Here is a 24036-nt window from a genome sequence, read left to right as displayed (position 1 = left end):
TATATTAATTTCATGTAGGACCCATTTTTGTTCTTACGCCCCGGGCCTATAAAATGATAGGACCGGCCCTGCAATGCAGTATCTGTTTATAACTACTTTCTCAATCAATTGAATCACAAAAAGGTGGAGGCTCAATCCCACAACCTCCCACTTAAGGGAGTAACTTGGTGCCATTGACTCACAAGGTCCTTGGCAAAAATAAATGAATGTAGTATAACTCTATTAAATAATACTAGTATTTGCGCCCGTGCGTTGCACGGAATGAATTTGTTATAATATTTTAAAATTATTTAGATCGATATACAATTGTATAAATTATAACATCAAATATTATATAATATAATTGAAGAATTGCGTTGCACCGATTATGTTTTCTGATGTTATCAATGCTTGAATTTGAGTAAATAATTGCTCAATTAATAGCTAACATGTAGATATACTCATTCAGTGCTGCAACTTTAGAGATTTTATATATCAGTGTTTAAAATTTGTATTAATTGGGCTAATTAACTCGTTGTCTTGCAACTCAGATATAAAAATTATTTATGCAGAAGATATGTTTTCTATGTAGATATATAGCAATTTTGTCATCTTTGTATATATATATATATATATATATATATATATATATATATATATATATATATATATATATATAAAACATAATATCAATGGCTTGAATTATACATTATTGAGAATCTCTTTGTAGACGACATTGGTAGTAGTAACAGAATTTTATATATCCTTGTCTAGAGTTAAAACCATCAGACCATCAGGATGGGTGACTCGAGAAAACTCACATACAATTAACCGTGATTAAAGACTGGGTTTTTCAATAATAACTCAACCTGAGTTAGTGTTTGACCCTGATTTTTGTTGATAGTCATGGCATATGCGAGCATCAATGTGAATTGTTTTCGTTAGAACTTGAAGGACAATCTCGTTCAGAAGGGTGAAAGACATTTTAATTGAAGATTTTACTTTTATTAATAGTATAGATATAGATTGGTGTAAATAATAATTAATAAATTATTATTTCCTTATAAAATTACATAGAATTTCAAATGGATTTTCTCATTTATTATGCAGAATTTTTTTTCGTTATTCTCACAATTATAATGGTTTAATTATTTTAAGAATTTGATAACCATTTTCCATTTTTAAGTACATATTAACTTTCATTTGTGATAGATAACAGTTTCATTTAGTTAATAGTAAAATAACGTGCAGAAATAATTTTAGAACATTATGCCTTATCGAATTACTGATTACTGATTCTTTTTTATTTTTCCTTTTTACTGCTAGCCTTGCTTATTATTATCAAGAATAAGAAATATTTATGCAAATCTATATTAATAGTCACCAGGACTATGTGGTCCAATGGTATCCAGGTTGGACTTCCACTTGGAAGGTTGTGAGTTCGAGCCTTAGTGGAGGTGTTATTAGCTCTTTGTGTTTCAATAGGTTGAGAAAGTATATGAACAGATACTACAATGTAATAGAGCTAGTAATAGAGCTAGTAGCATTCAAAAAAAATATTAATAGTCAAAATAATAATAAATTTTATTAATTATTGATTAGCATAATATTAATTTATGATATTGTTGTTGAATAAAAAATATATTAATTATGCTCACATCAGCGTTGCATAGTCTATTTAATAGTATGGATTATTTATATAATTGCCTAATATTAATAGTCAAATTAATAATAAAATTTATTAAGTATTAATTAGTTAATTAGGCTATGTGACATATTACGAAGAACTGGAGGAGCCAAATTGTATATGTCTATATTAATTGAATAAAAAAATGTAATATGGCAGAATATAAACTAATTAATTATGCAACTATTATTATGATAATATTACACAGAATTAGTTGAACCAAATCATAAATGAGTCAATTGAATAAAAAGTATTTTAAATATGACAGAATATAGAGTAATTAATTATGGAAATATTATTATGGTCATATTACACAGAATCGAAATTCATTGAACCAATTCATAAGTGAGTCAATTGAATAAATTATGAAAATATTATTAATTCCGTAATTCGTACATTTTTTGAATTAGGAAATAATTAATGTGTATTCCCATGTAATATATATTTTAAAACTCGAACAAATAGTGTAATTTTGAAATTAAAAAATTTTAAAACTCAAAAATTGTGTTGTAATTGCATTTCTACCAAACAGGACAAAATTAACATAATGAATAGCCTACCTAAAACAACACATATCACACTAATCACTTGTTAAGAAATACAGCAAGGTTGATGCCTGAAGCCACAATATTATTCAGAAAAATCCAAAATAAATGGCAGATGATATAAATTTAAATAAATGGTAGAAGAAAGCCAACATTTAAGAATACTGGTAAAGAATCACATATATTGGAAGATTATGAACAGATGAAAAAAAATAAATACATAAATACATCAACTACACCAACTCTTCCTATATCATCTATTCTGATTGAGACGTGCATGCCAAACTTCAGCGAACCATAGGCGTATAGAGAAGACGATCACCACTAAATAATCTCTATAGAAAACCTGAAGAAGGATGAATAATTATATGAGTTAATACCCAAAATCGTCCTCGACTATAGTGATTTTTCTCAATTTCGTCCTAAACAACTTCGGTGACCTAATATCGTCCCAGACTTTTGTGTTTCGCTCAATTTAGTCCTCCATTTGTTATTCCGTCAAATTGGTGTTAAATAAAGGGACAATTCAGTAATGCCAATATTGATCTCTCTTTACTTTCAACTTGTGAAGTGCGAAATTCCTCTTTCTTGTACGAATTACACCCAGAATTACTCCCGGACCTGCAAATCAAATTTTATATTCGCAGTTTTAGGAGTAATTCTGGGAGTAATTTGTAAAAAAAAAAAAAGGATTTCGCAGTTCACATGTCTATGAGTAAAGAGATGCCAATATTAAAATTACTGAATTGTCTATTTATTTAACACCAAATGGACAGAATAACAAATGAAGGACTAAATTGAGCAAAAACACAAAAGTCTGGGACTAAATTGAGCGAAACACAAAAGTCTGGGACGATATTAGGTCACCAAAGTCGTTTAGGACGAAATTGAGAAAAACCACTATAGTCGAGGACGATTTTGGGTATTAATTCATAATTATATTGGACACATACCAAGTGGCTTGTAGTCCACTGGTATTGGATTGCTCTCCTAAGTGGGAGGTGTAAAGTTTGAACCTCAATTGAGGCAATAGTGTGTATATGTAGGGTATCCCCTTCCTTATAATAATAAAAAAATTATATTGGACGCATTAGCGCACTGTAGATGATCAAATGAAGCGTAGACCAGAGATGCTCTTTAAATAGGTGGAGATGCAACCTCCTTGCTTAATATCAACCTTTTGGAAAGAATAATATGTAATAATAATTGATTTCTATTTACAAAAAAAAAATAATTGATTGCTAATTAAAATATATATGGTTAGTTAAATAAATCAATATGTAATAATAATTGATTTCTATTTACCAAAAAAAAAATTGATTGCGAATTAAAATATATATGGTTAGTTAATAAATCAATAATTTTTTCTAAAATAATTACAAATTTGGTTTTACAAAAATGCCCTTAGTTTTGGGGGGAAAATGAGATTGGAGGATTTTAGTTAGTTATATATATATATATATATATATATATATATATATATATATATATATATATATATATATATATATATATATATATATATATATATATAGATTAGTCAATTAGAATATAAATACAATGATATTTTTACATAATTTTCGTTCCATTTTAATTTGATGATGTAGAATATTATTAATGAAATATTTTCGTTCCATTTTTAATTTATCTTTACTATTTTTAAAAATATGTCTTTACTATTTGATGATGTAAAATATTATTATTGAAATATTTCCTTTTCATTTTTAATTTTCATTTACTTCTAACCAAAAAAAAAAAAAGAAGAAGAAGAAGAAGAGACTTTGGACCAGGGTCTCCACCGTCGGACACAGTGACTAATCCGCTCGCTGAATTGTAAGCACATTTTTTGGGTGGGATAGTTGACTTAGAGATTTAAGGCTGCACCATTCCCAAATCCAAGGATCGAACCCTTGACCTTTGGTTAAGGATGGATGAGTGCCTTACACTCAACCACACCCTCCAGGTTACTTGCCTACATTGATGGGCAAGCAATTATGTTTGTAAGAGGAGCATTGCTCCTCTTTTCAAACATTTTCAATGTGAGGTCAAAATGATTCCACATCATTTACAAAGGGAGCCCGTGACTCCCTTTTGTCTTCTTCTTATTTTTTTTAAATTTTAATTTTATTTTGTATATCATTTTGTTTGGATTATTATTATTATTATTATTATTATTATTATTATTATTATTATTATTATTATTATTATTGACAAATTCGTCATTTTAACAATTTATCTTTAATCAAAACACCAAAAATATTATTTAATAACTAAGCAATTTGTTCCAAATTGCTAAAAAATAAAACAACACATACATTTTGGGTTAATCTTTCCAAACCCCCACTAATAAATAAATAAAACTAAAATAAGAAGACAAAGCTAAGGTTTCTTAAATAAAAACCTTTTGACTTCTCAATACTCGCCACATCGATGAGCAAACAATTATGTTTGTACCTCTTATATAGAGGAGCTCAAGAGCTCATCTTTTCAAACATTTTCAATTTGGGATGAAAATGAACCCACATCATTTACAAAGGGAGCCTGTGGCTCCCCTTTGTCTTTTTTTTTTTTTTTTTTTTTTTTGTTAATTTTAATTTTATTTTGTATATAATTTTGTTTGGATTATTATTATTATTATTATTATTATTATTATTATTATTATTATTATTATTATTGTTGTTGTTGTTGTTGTTGTTGTTGTTGTTTTGTTGTAATTTGATTATTTGACAAATTCAACAAAGTTTTAAGAAATTCGTCTGTTTAATATTTTATATTTAATATTAAAAATAAGACAGTATAGCAAAGACCAATGACAGTATAGCAAAAAAATGAAGAGGAAGATTAGAGGAGTCAGCACTCAGCATCCCTTTAAACGGGCAGGAGTAGGCACCACTCAAAGCGAGACTCACATGAGGCTGCCTTTCATCAATGATAATGAAACTTCAATAGAAGCAAAAAATCAATATATGAAATGGACTTAGAGTAACCACGTAGAAATATTCAGAATAAATCATAATCTAGGCATATGATATGAATAGCTTTTCGCTGAAGTATTAAATTTGGACAATACAACCATGAAAAACGTATTGTATTTAATCCAATCAAACTACTTGTATGCTAAACTTACCGTTAATTTCGAAACGCTGCTAAACTGAATGATCAAGGCTGAAGACCTAGTGGGAAAAAACGGATGCTGATACTGCTAATTATACGTAAGCAATATGAAATAACTCGAGACCAATTAAAGCAAGTAAATGTCTTTATTGATCATGGTAGAGGCCCTAAGTACAATCTACTTGGTTGCTCTGAGTACCGACTGACTGCGGTCGGGATTCTCTAACAACAACCTATCGATCGTCCAAAAGTCCCCTACACTGTGGCTACTGTGGGTATTTATAGCCGCTATGCCGGAGACAAGAATCCGGTCGTTCGGCATGCTCTCCACGTAGCCTCCACGTGTCATCCTCCCGGGTGCCCTGCCTGTCGTCGTAGAGAGCCGTCACGTGTCCTTTATCAGCTCTCTCGCCAAAGGGCTACCGATCGGTGGTCGACACTGCCGCTCGGGCACCTCCCGGTCGGGTTCTCTACAAGGAGCCCGACCTGTTACCTGCAAAGACAAAGAGAAAAAGACGAAGGTACCTCGGTCGTGGTGAAGCCATGTTGGTCGGGATATTCCCTACCAAGAGCCCCCCAGCCCGGGCCTTTTTGACCGTCCGGGAAAAAACGGGACGGGATGAAGAAGCCCAACCGTCGGCCATCAAACCGACCCGCCAGCTGTCATTCCTCTCCTCGCTACGTGTCGGCCGCTGCCGGCCTCTGCGACTGCAACAGTCGCCTCGGAATCAGTGTGGGTCGCGTCAAGCAAATGGGCTCGTTTCCCGCCTAAATGCTCTCCTATAAATAGGCCCTTGAGGCCCTCATTTGAACTTTCCCCACTCTTTTGCTTCAGTCGGTACCCTCAGAGAGCCCCGAGCAGAGCACCTTAGCAAGGCAGTCGAGCTAAAAACTTCAAGCTTCCATCCGCAAAGTTCCTCCATTCGGTAAGTTCTCAACCCCTCCTTTTACTTTGCGTTTTCATTTATAAGTAGGACTGATAGGCCAACTAACTGTCTCGGACGTCTCAAGTCCCTTACTAACCCCGACCGACCTTTAGGTAGATCGAAATGACGGACTCTGACAGCCAGAACGCCTCAATCGCGGACTACGACGAGGAGGTCGAGTACCTCAGCGACGAGGAGGTGGACATCATGTCCTACTCTCCCGAGGTCACCCACCGACCGGCGCCAGCCCTCGAGCGGGCTTCCGAACAAAACAACGCGTCAAGCTCATCCGGGCCATCGAGCTCCAGCTCAAGCGGATCGGGGAGTTCCAGCGAAGAGGAAGAAGGAGCCTCATCAGGCAGACAAGGCTCCCCGACCGAAGGCGTTAGGGAAACGCCTACCCGGGTGGTTGGGGACCACCCGGAAACTGCTCCTCGACGAGGCGACCGGGAAAATACCCCCGAGCCGGCCGAAGAAGATACAGCTGGGCCGAGCGCACCAGCAGTTGTAGAGTTCGAATTCTTGAACAGCGAGAATGTCGAACAACAAATGAGCCGACTGACCAAAGGTGAAGCGGCCAGGATCACCGAGAGGCTCAGGGGTCGGGTAGAGTTCGACACGAGCCGGAAGCTAGGGAATGTCATCGATCGGCATCGGGGCAAATGGATCGGGATGCACTATGATTCCCTGATGGCCCCGATCGCCATTCCCTTCCCCCCCCCTCTTGAACGCCTTCTTGGCCTACTACCGGGTCGTCCCGGCCCAGATCTGCCCCAACTCACACCGGATCATCGCCTGCTTCCCTCAGATATGCGCCCGGCACGAGGCCGCTTGTACGATGGAGTTATTCAACTACATCTACCAAGTCAAAGTTCTTCCGGGCAGCTATGGAGGCGGGTTCCTAATGTTGCAGTCTCGAGCGGATATGTGCGCGATCAGAGGCCTGCTCGGGAACAACAAGGGGTGGAAGAATAGAATTTTCTCCATCAAATACGATCCCTGGATCCTCCTGGTCGACCGCGCTTGGAGCACCCACTTTCGGAAACAAGTGGTGCCGGACGAGACACAAGCGCTCAAGGAGACGGTCGCTCGGATCTCGAGCGAGCTGCACGAGTATACAATCTTCCGAACGGCCGAGAGTCTCGAGGCGGCTAATCTCCCGCCCCCTACATATGAGCTACGGGAAAAATATCTGCCCGTACCTATGGGCGTGACGGTCGCCAAGCCGTCGAGGCGGAAGAAGAAAGGTTTAACCCGAGCTTCTCTTCCCGATCTAACTTTATATTCCGATCAATCTAACTCTGCTTCTTTATTTGCAGCCATGGCAGAGTTCGGAGACGAAGATGCCCCCCTTCCCCGCCCGCCAAGATCTCCCTTGGCGGCAAGAAGAAGGCGAAGGCGAAGCCAGCCGGGGAAAAAGGAGATCCCCTCGGCCCGACCGCTAAGCGCCTCGACCGTGACGACGGCCGAGGGCTTCATCGTCGAGCCCTCAGACGTCCTGGTCACCCGGGTGGAAGTCGCCCGTGGTAAGGAGAAGGTCTCCGACCGGGGCGTGGCCGAGGTGGGCGGCATGAAACGCCATCGAGAACAACGTAGTTCGAGCCCCTCGGTTGGGCGAGGGAAGGACGACACGTCCATACTGGCCCGGATCGGCAACGCCGGGCCAGCTAGGGAGGATCTGGGGAAGATGACCCCGACCCAAGTGGCCGAGAGGATTGGCCACGACCTGGCCGAGGTAAGCTTTCTCCCACTGCCTTTCTCTTTTTGTACAAGTATCTTCATCCGGGCTAATCCCAAATATCTTTTTGTACCGCAGATTTCCCGAGCGGCCCAGCTCCTACAAGGTCGGGCCATGCTGGCCGAAGAAGCCGACCATCACAAGAAGACGGCCGCTCGTCGCTTGAAGGAAATCAAGGACATCCAGGCCGAGCTGGAGAAGGCCCAGAAGGGCCTAAAGAAGAGCGAGGAAGACCGGGTTCTCGCGGAGAAGGTCGCCCAACGAGCGATCGGGGAAGCCAAGGAGCTGAAGGCCCGACTCGACAATCCGAGCGAGTTGGTGCAGTCTGTCTTCAAGGACAGCGAGTCGGGCTCGGCGTTTCTCACAACGGCCCGGGGAACAAAGGTCGGAGAGGACCTAATCCTCTCTTTTGGACGATGGGCCTTCAAAGCCGGGCAACGCAAAATGCTCGAGCGGGCTCGTACCCGGATGGAGCAAGCTCTTGAAGGAGACGACCTCCAGCTGGTCCTATCGACCTTGCCCCCAGACCTAGCTGACCCCGGTCCCTCTCCCTTCGCTCCGAAAGAAAGGGCGGCCGAGCCTGGTGGATCGTCTGCGGCCACTTCGAGCGGGAAGGAAGCGGCTGTTGGAGCTCAGGAAGTGAAGAAGTAGAATAGGCTTCTTCTTTTTTGTAAAGGAACACTGATCGGGAGCCTGGTCCCGAATTTGTACCGGACACTCTTTTTCAATCACTGAAACTCGTTTTTTGTTAAACTTATGTCGTTCGTCTTTCTTTCTGCTTTTTTACTTTTAGTCATGCACATGCCGACCCTTAATGCTCGACCTCATGGCCTTTTGGCCCGGTCCTGCACTACTCGATCCGTTCGACGCCCGACCTTATGGCCTTATGGCCCGGTCGTGCATCCGCGATTTCGACGTCAAACTGGCCAGCCCGATCGGGTTTACCCGATCTCCAGGCCTTGTCAAAATTTTGAAAATAGGTAAGCCTCTACGATCGGGATACTTTCGAGCGACGGGCCTGTTAATACTTCCTTCATCCCAGCCCCCACACTATTGTGCGCTCGAGGCACGAGTGGGTGCAATCGTGGAAAGAAGTTGGACGGATCGGGGAATTATGCTGAGAGCTCCTGGCTTCCCCGATCAGTGGCGTGACTCGCATGTCCGCCGATGAACTGATCTGCGTGCACTGAAGGTAAAGAAAATAACCGACCGGGCCGCCGCATGCAAGCGGTCAAGCAATCACCGATCGTATATACATTAAAACCTTCCCGCTCGCAGGCGGTCAATATCTACAAACATAGGAATTTAATTACAAACAACGACCGGGACCTACACACAGGTCAAGCCCCCTCTTCGTCCAAAGATTACAAAAAATAGGCTCAATGCCTAAACATAACGAGGTGCTCGGAATTCCAAGTCCCCTCGATAACCCGACCAGTTGTCGTCTCCAGTCGGTATGTACCCGGCCGTATGATCGCGCTGACGATGTACGGCCCTTCCCAGTTCTGAGCTAACTTTCCACCCTCTAAAGGTTGACTGGCCTCCCTTCGTCGTAGAACGTAATCTCCAACTTGGAAGTAGCGAGGGTTGACCCGAACGTCTTTCGAACTCTTAACACGCTTCTGGTACTCGGCCATACGCCGAGCGGCTAGCTCTCTTTTTTCTTCGACCGCATCGAGGTCCACGGCCATCGCATGTTCATTCTCCTCCGCATTGTAGGTTCTCTCTCGATCGGTCGGGATCCAAGCCTCGATCGGGAGTCGGGCTTCAGCTCCATAAACCAGGGCGAAAGGGGTCTCCAAAGTAGCTTCCCTCGGGGTCGTCCGATAAGTCCATAAGACATATGGCAACTCATCGGCCCAACTACGACCAGCCGAATGCAGCTTCTTTTTTAGACCTTCCAAAATCGTCCGGTTTGCATTTTCCACTTGACCGTTTCCCTGCGGGTAAGCCACCGACGATCGGACGTGTGTCGTCCCGATCGTGGCCAAGAAATTCTGGAAGTATTGGCTTACGAATTAGCGGCCATTGTCGCTGATGAGATGTACGGGCACGCCAAAGCGGGAAACCACATTGCGCCAAAGAAAACGAGCACATTGCTGAGAGGTGATCGTGGCTAAGGGCTCGGCTTCTATCCACTTGGAGAAATAATCAATGGCGACAATCACGAACTTTCTCCGACCGGAGAGCTGAGGGAAGGGGCCCAAAATGTCCACCCCCCACCTAGCGAAAGGAATGGCGGTCGTGACTGGCTGGTAGAAGGTTGCCGGTCGTCCAGGCATCCGGGCGAACAGTTGGCACGTCTCACATTCCCGAGCTAACTTTTCACAGTCTAGCTGGAGGGACGACCAATAGTACCCGATCAGCATGATACGACGGGCCAGGGATAGGCTTCCTTGATGTGAGGAGCAAATTCCCGAGTGAAGTTCCTTCATGACTAAATCGGCCTCAAATGCGGTCAAGCATCGCATAAGAGGGCCTCCATACGATCGCCTGTAGAGACGACCGTCCAAAACTTGGAACCTCGGGGCTCTCAGCTTGGCCTTCCGAGCACGCTGTGGGTCGTCTGGGAGCCGACCATGCTCGAGGTACTCCTTTAAATCAGTGATCCAGTTATCTTCTACCGGTTGGATTGGATTGACCGGTAGGCGATGGATGCTGTGTCTCGGGATCACCAAAATCCGAGCTATCTTCGACATGTGTTCCGGGGCGTCTTGAGCCAATTTAGATAAGATATCTGCGTCGGCATTATCCAATCGGGGTATGTGTCGGACGGTATACCCCCGGAACTGAGCAAGCTTCTCCATGGCAAGGTCTCGGTACAGTTGCAGACGCTCTCCATTGACTTCATAATCCCCGAGAACTTGCCCGACCACGAGCGCGGAATCCGTTTGAGCCCGGATGTATTCAGCCCCCAAGTCCCGAGCGCACTGTAAGCCATTAACAAATGCTTCGTATTCGGCTTCATTATTGGTCGGGTGGAACTGATACATGAAAGCAAAATAAACCTTGAATCCTTCCGGGCTCGTGACCACCACTCCTCCTCCTGCTCCTTTCTTGCTACTCGACCCGTCAGTAGCCAACGACCACCACTCAGCCTCGGGATCCGCAACCTCGGGGGGTCGGGTATCCCGGGCGGTGCACTCGACCAAGAAATCAGCAAGGGCCTGACCTTTGATAGCTGGTCTCGGTCGGTATTCGATCGCGTACTGTGTCAGCATCAACGCCCACTTGACTAGGCGGCCGGATGATGAAGCGGTTCGGAGGACTGGGCCGATCGGCTGATCGGTCAACACGCGAATTGCTCGACCTTGGAAGTAGGGAGCCAACTTCTTCGCGGCAATGTATAAGGCGTAGACGACCTTCTCTAGCCGGGAGTACCGGAGCTCGGGACCATGTAGCGCGTGGCTTACATAGTACACCGGTCGCTGGACCCCTTCCGGATCGGTTCGGCACAACACTGCGCTTACTGCACGATCGAACACAGCGAGGTACACGTCTAGCTCTTCTCCGAGCTCAGGCTTTGAGAGCACGATCGGTGACATGAGATATTCCTTCAGCTCATCAAAAGCCGCTCGGCACTCTTCGTCCCAGACGAATCCATTAACCTTCCGCAATACCTTGAAGAAAGGTAAAGCGCGCTCGGCTAGCTTGGAGAGGAACCGGCTGAGGGCTGCCAACCGACCGGTCAATTGCTGGACTTCCCGAACGGTGGAAGGTGGTTGCATGTCCAGAATCGCTTTTACTTTGGCCGGGTTGGGCTCAATTCCTCTCTTGGTCATCATATAGCCGAGGAACTTGCCGGTCTGAACCGCGAATGTGCACTTGGTCGGGTTCAACCGCAACTGGTACTTCCTCATGATCTGGAAGCACTCCCGGAGGTCCCGAGTGTGGTCGGACCGGTCCCGACTCTTGACCAGCATGTCATCGATGTAAGCTTCCATCGTTTGGCCCAATAGATCGGCAAAGAGCATGTTGACCATCCTCTGATAGGTCGCTCCTGCGTTCCGGAGGCCGAACGGCATCACTCGGTAACAATACAGCCCGTCCGGGGTCACGAAAGCTGTCTTGCTCTCGTCTTCATGGTGCATCATGATCTGATGGTACCCCTTGAAGGCATCCATGAAGCTCATTAATTCGGCCCCGGCCGTCTCGTCGACCATCTGGTGAATGCTCGGTAGAGGATACGGGTCGAGCGGACAGGCCTTGTTGAGGTCCGTAAAATCGATGCACATCCTCCATGCTGGGGGCTTAGGAACAAGAACGATATTTGCCACCCACTCGGGATAGACCACCGGACGGATGTGCTCGATCGCCGCCATCTTTTTGACTTCTTCTCTAACAAATTCGCGGCGATCGGAGGAAAGGTGTCGTGTTTTCTGCACGACCGGCTTGGCTGTGGGATCGATGGCCAATTTGTGACAGATGACCGATCGATCGATCCCGGGCATGTCTTCAGGCCCCCACGCAAAGATATCGGCATACTCCCGGAGTATGGCCAAAACTTCCGCTCGAAGCTCGGGGGTGAGGGCTCGGCCAATCTTGATTTTCCTATCCGGGCGGTCCTCGGACAGGGGAACCTCTTCTATTTCTTCTGAAGGCTCAGGTTGTTCCTTCCGATCCTTAGCCTCCTCATTGGCTATGGTGTTCACCCGGGAAGATGGACCACAGTCGCGTCTATTAACCGCTCGGGTGTAACATTTCCGGGCGGATTGGACATCGCCACGGACCACACCGACCCCATTAGGGGTGGGGAATTTCATGCACAGGTGGGGCATAGAAATTATCCCACCGATCTTCATAATGGCGGGTCGGCACAAGATTATGTTGTGGACGCAATGGAGGTTGACCACAACAAATTCCAGCTCCGTTTTGATCGACTTCGGAGGTGCGCCGATCTCGACCGGGAGCGTTATTTTCCCCTCGGGGTAAATAAGAGCCTTGGTAAATCCTGACAGTGGTACACCGACCGGAGTCAGCTCCTTCCTGTCGAGGCCAAGCTTCTCAAAGACGTCCAAGTATAGGACGTTCACACTGCTGCCCGTATCAACCATAACCCTCTGGACATCTGTCCCCTTAACGTCAATCGTGACCACGAGCGCCTCCATGCCGTGGTCACTGCTGCTAGGTTGGTCTTCGAGGGTGAAGGTTATGGGTTCCATCTTCTGCCTCTTCCCGGTCTCCCGGGAGTCCACAATAGCGACCGGGCAATTGGTCCGCGGTCGGGAAGCGTCTTCTAGCCCACCAAAAATGACATGTATGGTAGGCTTTCCGGACGGGCGACTGGTAGACGGAGGGTCAGGGTCCCGTCGGTCATCATGACGATCGTCCCTTCAATCATCTCTTCGGTCCTGACCTGACCGATCGGAGCGGTGATGAGAGCGCCTGTGATCTCTCCGATCGGTATTCCTCTTATTGTCCTCTCTCTTCCCCACACACTTGTCCAATTTTCCCATGTTAAGCAGATCTTCCAACAATTGGCGCAAGTGGGTACACTCCTCGGTGTCATGCCCGGCGCATCGATGGTAAGCACAATGCTTACTCTTGTCAAGGCCATCTCGATCGGGATGGGGGAGTTTGATGAGATTGCAGGACTGGGCGTACTGCATGGCCTCCGCTGCGGATCGGTTCAAGGCCGTAAACTCGCCAGGCCTGGTGCGGGATCGGGGATTGTCATCTCTCGACCGATGTTCCGCCCGGCCGGCCGGTTTACGGGACGATGAGCCGACCTCCTGCAAGCGCTTTACGGCGTTCGCCTCGCCGGTGTTGGCATAGTCTGTGACCCTCCGAAGGGCCTCCTCATAAGTGGTCGGGGGGTGCAGGATGAAGTCTTGATACAAATGTCCCGCCCGGAGAGATATGTGAAGCATATGGGTGGCGGTCGCATCGTCCATAGGCTCGACCTCCCCGACCGCTGCCTTCCACTTGACGAGGAAATCGGTCAAGCTTTCCCCTTCTAGCTGCTTGGCCTTCTCAAGATACATGTAGGACTTTCTCACCACTTTGGAAGTAATGAACTTCCTCACAAACTTGATCGCCAAGGTATCAAATCTGTCGATCGAGCCCGGTTGTAAGGTCCGAAACCATTCTGCTGCTCGACCAGTGAGCGTAGAGTAGAATGCCCTACACATTACGGCGTCTGAAACGCCCTTCATCATCATGTTGCTGTAAAAATCATTCACATGGGCTTCAGGGTCTGCCCGTCCGTCATAACTCTTCTCTCCAGAGACCTTCAAGTCGAGCGGGTAAGGCTGGGCCATTACCGCTGCTGTGAAAGGCGTCTGGTGCAGGGTCGATTGGTTGACCGGGGGTGTTGCAGGGTATGCATTCCTGAGCTGCGCAACTTCCGCCTGGAGGTTATAGAGCAATCCTCGGGTTTCGTTGAGCTCGGCGGTTTGGACGGCTTGGGCTGTTTCCCGAGCGCGTCGCCGTCGGTGTGATCTCGACCCGCTATGCCCGGATGAAGCCTCCTGACTAGCGTCCTGCATGTGCACGTCTTCCGGTTGGCGATTCGGATCTTGGGGTCCTAATCTTTGCCGCATTTCCGGTCGAAGACGGTTAAAAGCTACCGCTCGGGCAACTTCTTCAGGGTCCTCCGCTTGGGCGGGAACCTCTTCTGCTTGCTGGGCCTGCCGGGGTGCCTCCATCGCAACAGCACCCCCCGACCCCAACCGCGAACGAGCCGAGCGTCGAGCCCGGGAAGTGGGCTGATGCTGCGGCTCTACCTGAGCGGCCGGGTATACTGGAGGGGCGGCGGCTGGAGCCGTGTACGCAGGCGTGAACGGTGGGTATCCAACCGGAGGAGTATAGTACATCGGTTGGCCTGGACAATACACATACGGTTGAGGTGGGACCGGGTACGGATACTGACCGGGATACATCATCGGTTGCGGGTATTGCTGACCGGGCGTCTGAAATCCCGGTTGTATGTAGTTCACCGGCTGTTGGGCGGTCGGGTATGTGTTTGATGGATGCGGTGGCGAGAGGTTGAGGTTTAGATCGACCGTCTGACCTTGCTGTTGGGTAGCGTGATGGTCAGATGAGCTCGCCGCATCTGCTTGGTCGTCAGCGAAGTTGTTGTATGCCCACGGATACATTGTTGCAAAGAGGCCGAGTGCTCGTCAAGACGTAGCTTTGTTGCACTGATCCCCACAGACGGCGCCAAAATGATACTGCTAATTATACGTAAGCAATATGAAATAACTCGAGACCAATTAAAGCAAGTAAATGTCTTTATTGATCACGGTAGAGGCCCTAAGTACAATCTACTTGGTTGCTCTGAGTACCGACTGACTGCGGTCGGGATTCTCTAACAACAACCTATCGATCGTCCAAAAGTCCCCTACACTGTGGCTACTGTGGGTATTTATAGCCGCTATGCCGGAGACAAGAATCCGGTCGTTCGGCATGCTCTCCACGTAGCCTCCACGTGTCATCCTCCCGGGTGCCCTGCCTGTCGTCGTAGAGAGCCGCCACGTGTCCTTTATCAGCTCTCTCGCCAAAGGGCTACCGATCGGTGGTCGACACTGCCGCTCGGGCACCTCCCGGTCGGTCACCGACCGGGTTCTCTACAAGGAGCCCGACCTGTTACCTGCAAAGACAAAGAGAAAAAGACGAAGGTACCTTGGTCGTGGTGAAGCCATGTCGGTCGGGATATTCCCTACCAGATGCAATATAAAATGAAGACTTATAATTTTTGTAATCATCAACTCATTGTATTTATAGCTGAAAAATATGAGAATTATAAATTTGTAAAATATTTAAAAAAAGAAAGTGTATTTATTTATTTAAGGTATTGTCCTAATCAATTCATTATATTGATATTCCTAATCAATTCATTATATTAATATTCCTAATTAATCTTATTCCTAATTAATTCATAATATTGATATTACTAAATTTCTATTTTTCATTTGTTTACCAAATAAGCTTTATTAAGTATTTGACCAATAAAATATAAAATATCTAATCAATGTTGTTTAGAAAGAACATGTGTTATTTTGTGAACCTTATAATGATTTATGTATATGTAATATATTTTGTGATTTAGTTATAAAATTATTTTTAAAATAGTTTTTTTTTTAATGAATTATCTAATCAATGTTGTTTAGAAGTTCTATTATGCGTCATTCTATTCAAATAATCTAAAAAAGAATTGAAATTGATCTAACTAAAAAAAAAGCATGTATAAATATGATATAAATAGAGAATATGCATGATTTATAATGTGTTTTCTATTGGAACTATTTTATCCAATTAATCATGTTTCATATTTTGTTATGAATATCATTTCTCACGTTTTAAAGTGTTTTTGATTTATTGCTTCAATAATTAAGATTTCATGCTCTACTCGTATTTGTAAGTTGTGTTTTATAATTTTTATTAATAATTACTTTATTATTTATTATAATAACAATGTGATTGTCTATAAGTTTATTTGGTTTTAAATTGTTTATCCACTTTTATAAATTAGAATTCTTTATTTATGAAGTCACATATGCAATTATTGAATATTTTGTAATTTTTTAAACCAACTAGTAGTTGCACCCGTGCGATGCACGACCATATGTATATTTTATGTAATATACAGTATGTACTAAAGCTTAAGAAATGTAATAAATTAAAAATCTCCACAAAATTGAAAATTGATTAAACATTGTTGAACACTTCTTTGTACACAACATTTGTTGTCTTACTAAGACATGTTACATCTTCTCCGCAAATCAATACTTTTAAGGCTCAAGTGTCAAATCGCACCCTGAACCAATTGCGATATGTCATCCCGCACCCTGATCTTTCATAAGTGATGATACGATGCACAAACCAAAATTTTTTGTCCATCTAGTCCTTTTTATAGGTTTTCCAGTTTCCTTGCTGACATGGCGCCGGTAATTATCTATGTGGAGTTTATTTTTATTAATTCTCCCTAAATTGAAATATTAATAACTGACACACCACCACTCATGGCGTCGCCTTCATAACACCGTTAATTGAGTAGACGCCACCGGAGATCTGCAACTTGGCTCGGCTCAACCGCGCCTTCCGCGACGCCACCTCATCTGACGCCGTCTGGGAAGCCAAGCTGCCCGCTAATTACCAACAGTTGCTCGACCTTTTGCCTGAAGATAGATACCAAAGGCTGTGCAAGAAAGACATATTTTTGCTCCTCTCTCGCTCTGTCCCCTTCAATGACGCCAATAAGGTAGTATGGCTGGAAAGGGTTACTGGAAGTATGGAACTTGAAGTTGATTTATTTGCTTTATATCTTGTATCCCGATCCTTGTTCAATCTAGAAAGGAATAAAGAGGGTAACAAAGAGATGAGATTTCTTTAAATGGTGGTTTCCACTCTTTGATTTTCCAATGATTTCTCTGTTATGTTTTAATTTCTGTGATTACTGGGAAATTCTACTGCTTTCTCTTTTTTTTTTTTTTTTTTTTTTTTTTTTTTTTTTGTAAACAATTCTTGGGCTCCAACTTGGTTGATTTTTTGTAAACAATTCTGCGACCCAATTGCTTTCTGCTATTCTTTTTTACATTGACTTCCTCAGCATCATCCAAAACCAAATTCATGTACTCATCAAACCCAATAATGCGGCCTTCAATCCTCAGATCCTTCTGCTCAAAAAGCCAAATCTAAATTCGAGCTTTACTCTGAAGAAACCTGAATATCAGCTTAATGGGCTGGGTCATAATCCTCTGAACTTTCGTGCTCGCCATGGCTACTACTACTGCTTTCTTGCAACGATTACTTAGGGGCGTTTCGTTGAAACATGGGAATCTGAATCCGAATGGGGTTTTAGCGAAGTAGCTTGTTTGTTTGCGATTGAGATGGACTGAGCATGTATCTGTTTGTTTACGATTGAGATTGGAGGCGGTGGCGGGATGCTCGACTTCATGGTTTCTCTCCTCATCGACGGCGGCAGCTGGAAGCAGAGCAAGCTGGCAACTTCCGGCGGTGGCGGCTGACCAGCGTCGGCGGTAGCAGAACTCGGAAGTGGCGCGGCTAGACCTCTCCTCCGGCCTTCCTCTTCAGTCGTCGAATGAATGGCTGGAAAGTCATATCTTGGGTTATTCAAAACTGCTAAAATGGCTGCCACATCTACAAAACAAAACATGTCTCTGCCAAATCACCTCCACATCATCAAGTCATTACCTATAACTTGAAGGATACCTGTAAAAAAGGCTAGGCGGATAAATTTTTTTGGTTTGTGCATCGTATCATCACTTATGAAAGATCAAGGTGCGGGATGACATATCGCAATTGGTTCAGGGTGCGATTTGACACTTGAGCCTACTTTTAAACCCGTAGGGTTACTGACTCTTGAAACAGCTACATACATTTGCCCATGGTTAAAGACTGGTCTTTTTAAAAACAATCCTACTCTTGAGAGCGTTTGTCCTTGACTTTTATTTATTGTCATGGCATAGGATAGCATCAAAGGAAATTGCTTTCGTTGGAATTTGAAAGGCAATCTTGGATCTGACGGTGTTAGTGACATTATTGGAATCAAAACTGTAGTACCTGCATTTGTACCGCCCATTATTTTTGCTTCCAACACATGATCAGCTAACCTTGTTACTATCAATCTTGTACCATTGCATAAGCCAAGAGTGTGATCAATGTTTCGCTTGAGCATAACGGGTGACCCAATTTTCAGAGTCAATGCATGATTAGGTACACCAGAACATCGCAGACCATTCAAGAATTCTGGAGTGTGCAAATTCGCTAACATATCTGCATTAGAATCTGACTTGCAAACTGAATCACAACTCAAATAAGTCCTACCCTCACATGGATTTTGATCATTCATGTATTGGTTAATGATATCTACCACATCCAATGTTGGAGCCAATATGGCACTATCATTCAGGTATGATAAATCACCATTGCCGCTTCTAAACAACGGGAAAATGCTATCAACAATCGTAGAAATAGTATCATCATCACATTTTAGCAGAAACTTATTTGGAATTGTCAACTCTGCGTCACCATCCGTTGTATTCCTAATTTTCCCGTCACCTATATCTGCTATCCAGTTTGCAAACTCTTCAATCTCGTTGGCCTCTAGTCGCAATTTTACACTTCTTAGGCGTAGATTTTTTGTTAGCCTAAATACTTTGCATGATCTCCAAAGGTATGACGAATTTATGCTCGATCCAACAATATCTTGCCTTGTGCCCTTTGGAATAACCGGAAGAATTTGTCTAAAATCGCCACCTAACACAACTGTTTTACCACCAAATGTCATTTCACAGCTTCTTGGATTTGTGGAGCTCAATAAATCACGCATAGTTCTGTCTAGGGCGTCAAAGCAGAACTTGTGCATCATTGGAGCTTCATCCCATATTATCAACTTGCTTTGCATAATAAGCTCAGCCAACGGGGTGCCTTGTCTTATGTTGCAAGTGGAATCTTCATTAACAGATATAGGTATTGCGAACCTAGAATGTGCTGTCCGACCACCTGGTAGCAGAAGAGAAGCTATTCCGCTAGATGCAACATTTAGAACAATTTCACCCTTCCGCCTTAAAGCGGATGAAAGTGCTCTCCACAAGAAGGTCTTACCAGTACCACCATATCCATAAACGAAGAAAAATCCACCAGCCTTGCTTTCAATATCTGTTAACACCTCCTCGTATATTACCTTTTGCTCATCTGTCAGTTGACTAACCAATTCATTATTCTCTTTCTCCTGAGCAACACGATCATATGCCAATTCTTCTTGTATCAACCTATTTGATATTACATTATAATTCTCAAAATCTGCAACTGGCATTTCTGGAAAGTCCCTAAGACTCTTTCCCATCATTGATAACAATTTTTCAATCTCAACCAAAGCAAAATTCATCTTCTGAGAGTCATTCAACACTGAATCTGCAATGATTTTAACCATTAAATTAATACAAAACCAATGTTTTTTGCTTTATTAAGTTATTTAAAAAATAACTGAAAATAAAATGCAAAAGAAATAGCTAGAATAATTTGTGTACCTGAATTTTGCAATTGTTTCTGAACTTGATATTGTGCATCTTCAGACAAACGTTGCCACACGGCATCCCACACTGCTTCAGGTTTACCTATACAGTTGGTCATTAACCGTGTAACAAATAATCTCCTCAACTTATCTCCAGAAGCCAAATGACTTGCTTCGTCTATTGCGTCTATATATTCTTTGTCATCATCAACTAAGCCTCTAGCATAACACGCATCTCGGAATGAATCATATTGCACACCATTCACACTTTTTATATCAGCAAAAGATGTAGGACGACGAACTTTATTCAACAAACATCTTAAATAAAAAAATTTCCCCAGTGGCAGGTGGGACGTAAAAAATCCTTCCTATTGCAAATCCTTTTTTCCTTGGCTGCCATTTTCGTAGTTGTTTCTTCCACACAACTTTCGTTGGCATCTCAGCATAAGTCATCTTTCTTGTCTCTGGGAATGTCTTATTAGCCTCAAACCATTCCAAGAACATGCTTTGTGCTATAGTTGGTCTATTCACAATGTTCTCAACTGGATCATCATCGGCAAAAATCACACTTTGTTGATTGGGTAAGTGAAAGCTTAGCCTTTCCACTGAGGGAGCCCTAAGTTGTATATCAAAGCCAAACAACCGCCATACAGCCTCGCAGGGTGATATGTACCTACAGTCATCGTACATATTAATCTCATCTACAGATTTTCCAACATCTGAATCATTGCTGGTTTTGTAGAACTCGGTTGTTACCCTATCGTGTCCCTTATTAACATATTTGAAAAGGTACTTGATTGAACGGGACTGGTTGCACCACTCGACATTTATATGAGCCTTGTATTTAAGCAATAAATGTCTATTGTGCGGTACAACATACCTGTTGTCCAAGACAATGCCATTCTTTGTTATTGCCCTTCCATTTTCTCGACGTCTATATAAGGGATATCCATCATCATCAAAAGTAGAACATTCCAAAAATCTCATGGGAAAATGTTTTGAACATCTTCCTTTCACCATACACGGAGAATTCAACCTAGCTTTTCCACATGGCCCATGCATCATAAATTCCTCAACCGCTTTGTAATATTCTACATCCATATTTGCATCAGGTATCTCAGCTGAAATTATTTTGTCTAAAGCTCCAACTTCACTAACTTCATTTCTTTTTTCCAAAAATAGCAATATATGTGCATGCGGAAGACCTTTTTTTGGAACTCAATGGTATATATAACTGTGAAATAAATAAGCAATATAACTTAGAAAGAAAAATCTTAACACGATAAAGTACATTAAATAAAATGTGCTGGGATTTACCTCCAGCAACAGATCCAAACAGTTGCTTCTTTCTACAATCGGCTATCAAGGAATCGAGCTTCATCTTAAACAACCTGCAAATTATGTCCGGACGGTCTTCAGCTTTCAAACTACGGTCATTAAGGAAACGTTGCACCTCAGGCCATTTTGGGTTACAGGTAAAAGTTATAAATAAATCTGGATATCCAATCCATCGACAAATAGCCATCGCATCGTGGTAGTTTTGTATCATGTACCTTGCTCCGCCAGTGAAACTCGATGGTAGAATTATCCTACGACCCTGAGTTGCCGGATTTATTTCACCCCTAGTTAAAGCATCGGTCAACCCACTATATGATTCACACCGTAAGCTTTTTTGGTGTGTCCTTATATAGATGAGTCTTCCTGACTCAACCATTGTATATCCATCAACAACAAATTGTTGGAATAACCGCTTGGCATGTAGTATTGTACTGACAACAGAATTTCTTGATTGTAAGCGATAACAAAAAAATTCCCTTGGACTAATCCTTTATGTTAGAGAAGGCAATGTCTTCCCTATAACCATCTTCACCATATGGAAACAACAATGGGTATTGAAGTGGCAAGTAGGAAGGGTTTAATTCACTTATTCTTTGTAGCTGGCCACTCTTAGTTTGAACGACAATATCACGCTCACCTATACTGGTATCAAGATCTCCAACTATTAATGCAGCTACCTTAGACACTTTAGGTAAATTGTATGTCCTAGCATCTTTCTTGCGCTTGCCTAGCAATTTTATCTTTACTTCAGCGCATGGATTTCTATCCATTTCTGACTTAGCCATACGAAATGACTTAACCAAGACATTATTTTGATCCAACTCACGTTGAATGACATTTACTATGTCCATATGAATGTCATCTTGATTAGAACCATCCCTGTATTAATTATAAAAGGATACTTTATATAATTAGTTGAAACAAAATAACCATAACATAAGTACGACACAAGCAATGAACAAATAAACCGTATCAATGCTGTGAGGTAAACAGCATTGATACGGTTTATTTGTTCATTGCTTGTGTCGTATATGTATAGTTGGGCAAAATGTGGTGGCTTGCCTTCTTGGGGAAGTAGACTCCCCATTAAATGATAGTTCTGTCCATTTAATCTGAATACAGGGGGTCCGCCTCCCTTGTTCACGCTCCTGTCAACCCTACCTCCCATTGATGTGAAGCAAAACATGTTGTTGTAGGTCCTGATGTTTTGTAAGAATTTCGTAGATAATTCACATTTGCCGAAAAAAAGATCACTGATACCTTTGGGTGGCAAGGGTAATGTTAGCAACTTAATTTTACCACTGTTGCAACACATGGAAAATCGTGGGGACCCCTTAGTCACTGTCTTATTTTGTCTTTCCTCAAACCAAAATAACGCACCACAATGGTCACACGTGTTTGTAGCGTCTCCAAAATCAAAATATTCAACTACATTAAACGGGAATATTATGAGGCGGTATTAATATTGTGCAACAACTAATAATATTATATTGTGCAACGTACCATTAGAAAGCGCAGGTGTGGTAGCAATATCGTTGTTTTGTAGTTTTCCGTCAACATTTATAACCAAACTTGTAGCAGTAATACTTGCTTCTGTAGGCAATGGAATATTTGATAGATGAAATTAAGATAAGTTAAGCAATTTCTAAGAATATAATAAATTATAGAAAGGAAAAATGAGTTTGAAATAAAAATTAACAAAATGAAATAAAAGGCTTAAAGTATCCCTATATTTAACTAATGAAAGTATATATGTAGAAATTAACGAATTACCGGTTGAGCAATTATCTGTTGCTATCATCGGTGCAGGAAGAGATTCTTCTTCGAAAGCTAATAGCAAGTCCCTATTTACGCCATGTGAAGATTTAATACTACAACAATTAGTACCGTCTAGGATTTTGTTGCCTCCACTATTAACATTCGATATGTCCTGGAACGGTTGTCGCCTTGCTACTTTATGTTGTGTGTTACAACCTATTGTCAAAGTTCATTGCAAATGAGCTATAGTATCAACGTAAAAAATTAAAACGTAAATTTATGATGTGTATAGAAAGTTACCAGTTAATATAGATGTTGGTACGGAGGATATTGAGTCTTGTAAGTGTCCCAAAATAAAAACCTTTGAATTTTTAGAGCCGAATTCTTGTGTTATGTTCCGCCCACTTAAGTGTATATTGCAAGTAACTTTGTCACACATAGATAAATAATTAAGTTAAACACAAAATCGTAATAGACAAATAGATTCAAAAAATAAATAACAGCTAACTAAAAAAATTATATATGGATATTTGAAATATTTGTAAATGTACATCGCTATAATATGTAATAGTTTTACCGTTTGTTATAGTACTCATTGGTGTAATATTATGAGTAGAACAACATCCAGTTGAAAGTCTTCTAGGGATACTTGAAGTATTTTCGTCTCCAATTGGAGGGTCAGCATTTGTTGGTGAGATTTTTTCTAAATTCTCTAAGATATAGGTAAGTAAACTTAAGTAATTAGACCAACATTATACAACATAAATGTCCAAGTATAATTATCCCTTTTTTACGTCCCCATGTCCCCCCCGTGTGGCGACATGGAGGCAAAAAAAGGAAAGAGAGGGATGGGGTTTCTCTCGCTTTTGGCATAGCGAGCCCCCAGTGGGAGGCTCGCACGACGGGCTATTAGCTCAGTGGTAGAGCGCGCCCCCTCCACGCGGCATTGCTCCGTCAGGCTTTCGCCCATTGCG

At 42.7% G+C, this 24036-nt stretch overlaps 1 protein-coding gene across 1 annotated transcript; it reads right to left on the bottom strand.

Moving 5' to 3' along the window:
• Nucleotides 1-17740: 17740 nt before the first annotated feature.
• Nucleotides 17741-21491, bottom strand: LOC109162455. Its single transcript, XM_019311157.1, has 5 exons — nt 21284-21491; nt 20283-21123; nt 19983-20185; nt 18514-19866; nt 17741-18090 (listed from the first exon to the last, which is right to left on the bottom strand). The coding sequence occupies exons 1-5, from the start codon at nt 21489-21491 to the stop codon at nt 17741-17743; spliced, it is 2955 nt and encodes a 984-aa protein (XP_019166702.1).
• Between the last annotated feature and the right edge of the window lie 2545 nt (nt 21492-24036).

The sequence above is a fragment of the Ipomoea nil genome, unplaced genomic scaffold, assembly GCF_001879475.1.
Source record: "Ipomoea nil cultivar Tokyo-kokei standard unplaced genomic scaffold, Asagao_1.1 scaffold2942, whole genome shotgun sequence".
NCBI lineage: Eukaryota > Viridiplantae > Streptophyta > Magnoliopsida > Solanales > Convolvulaceae > Ipomoea > Ipomoea nil.
Note: the sequence above shows the minus strand (reverse complement) of the source record. Positions and strands in the feature narration are given on the sequence as shown.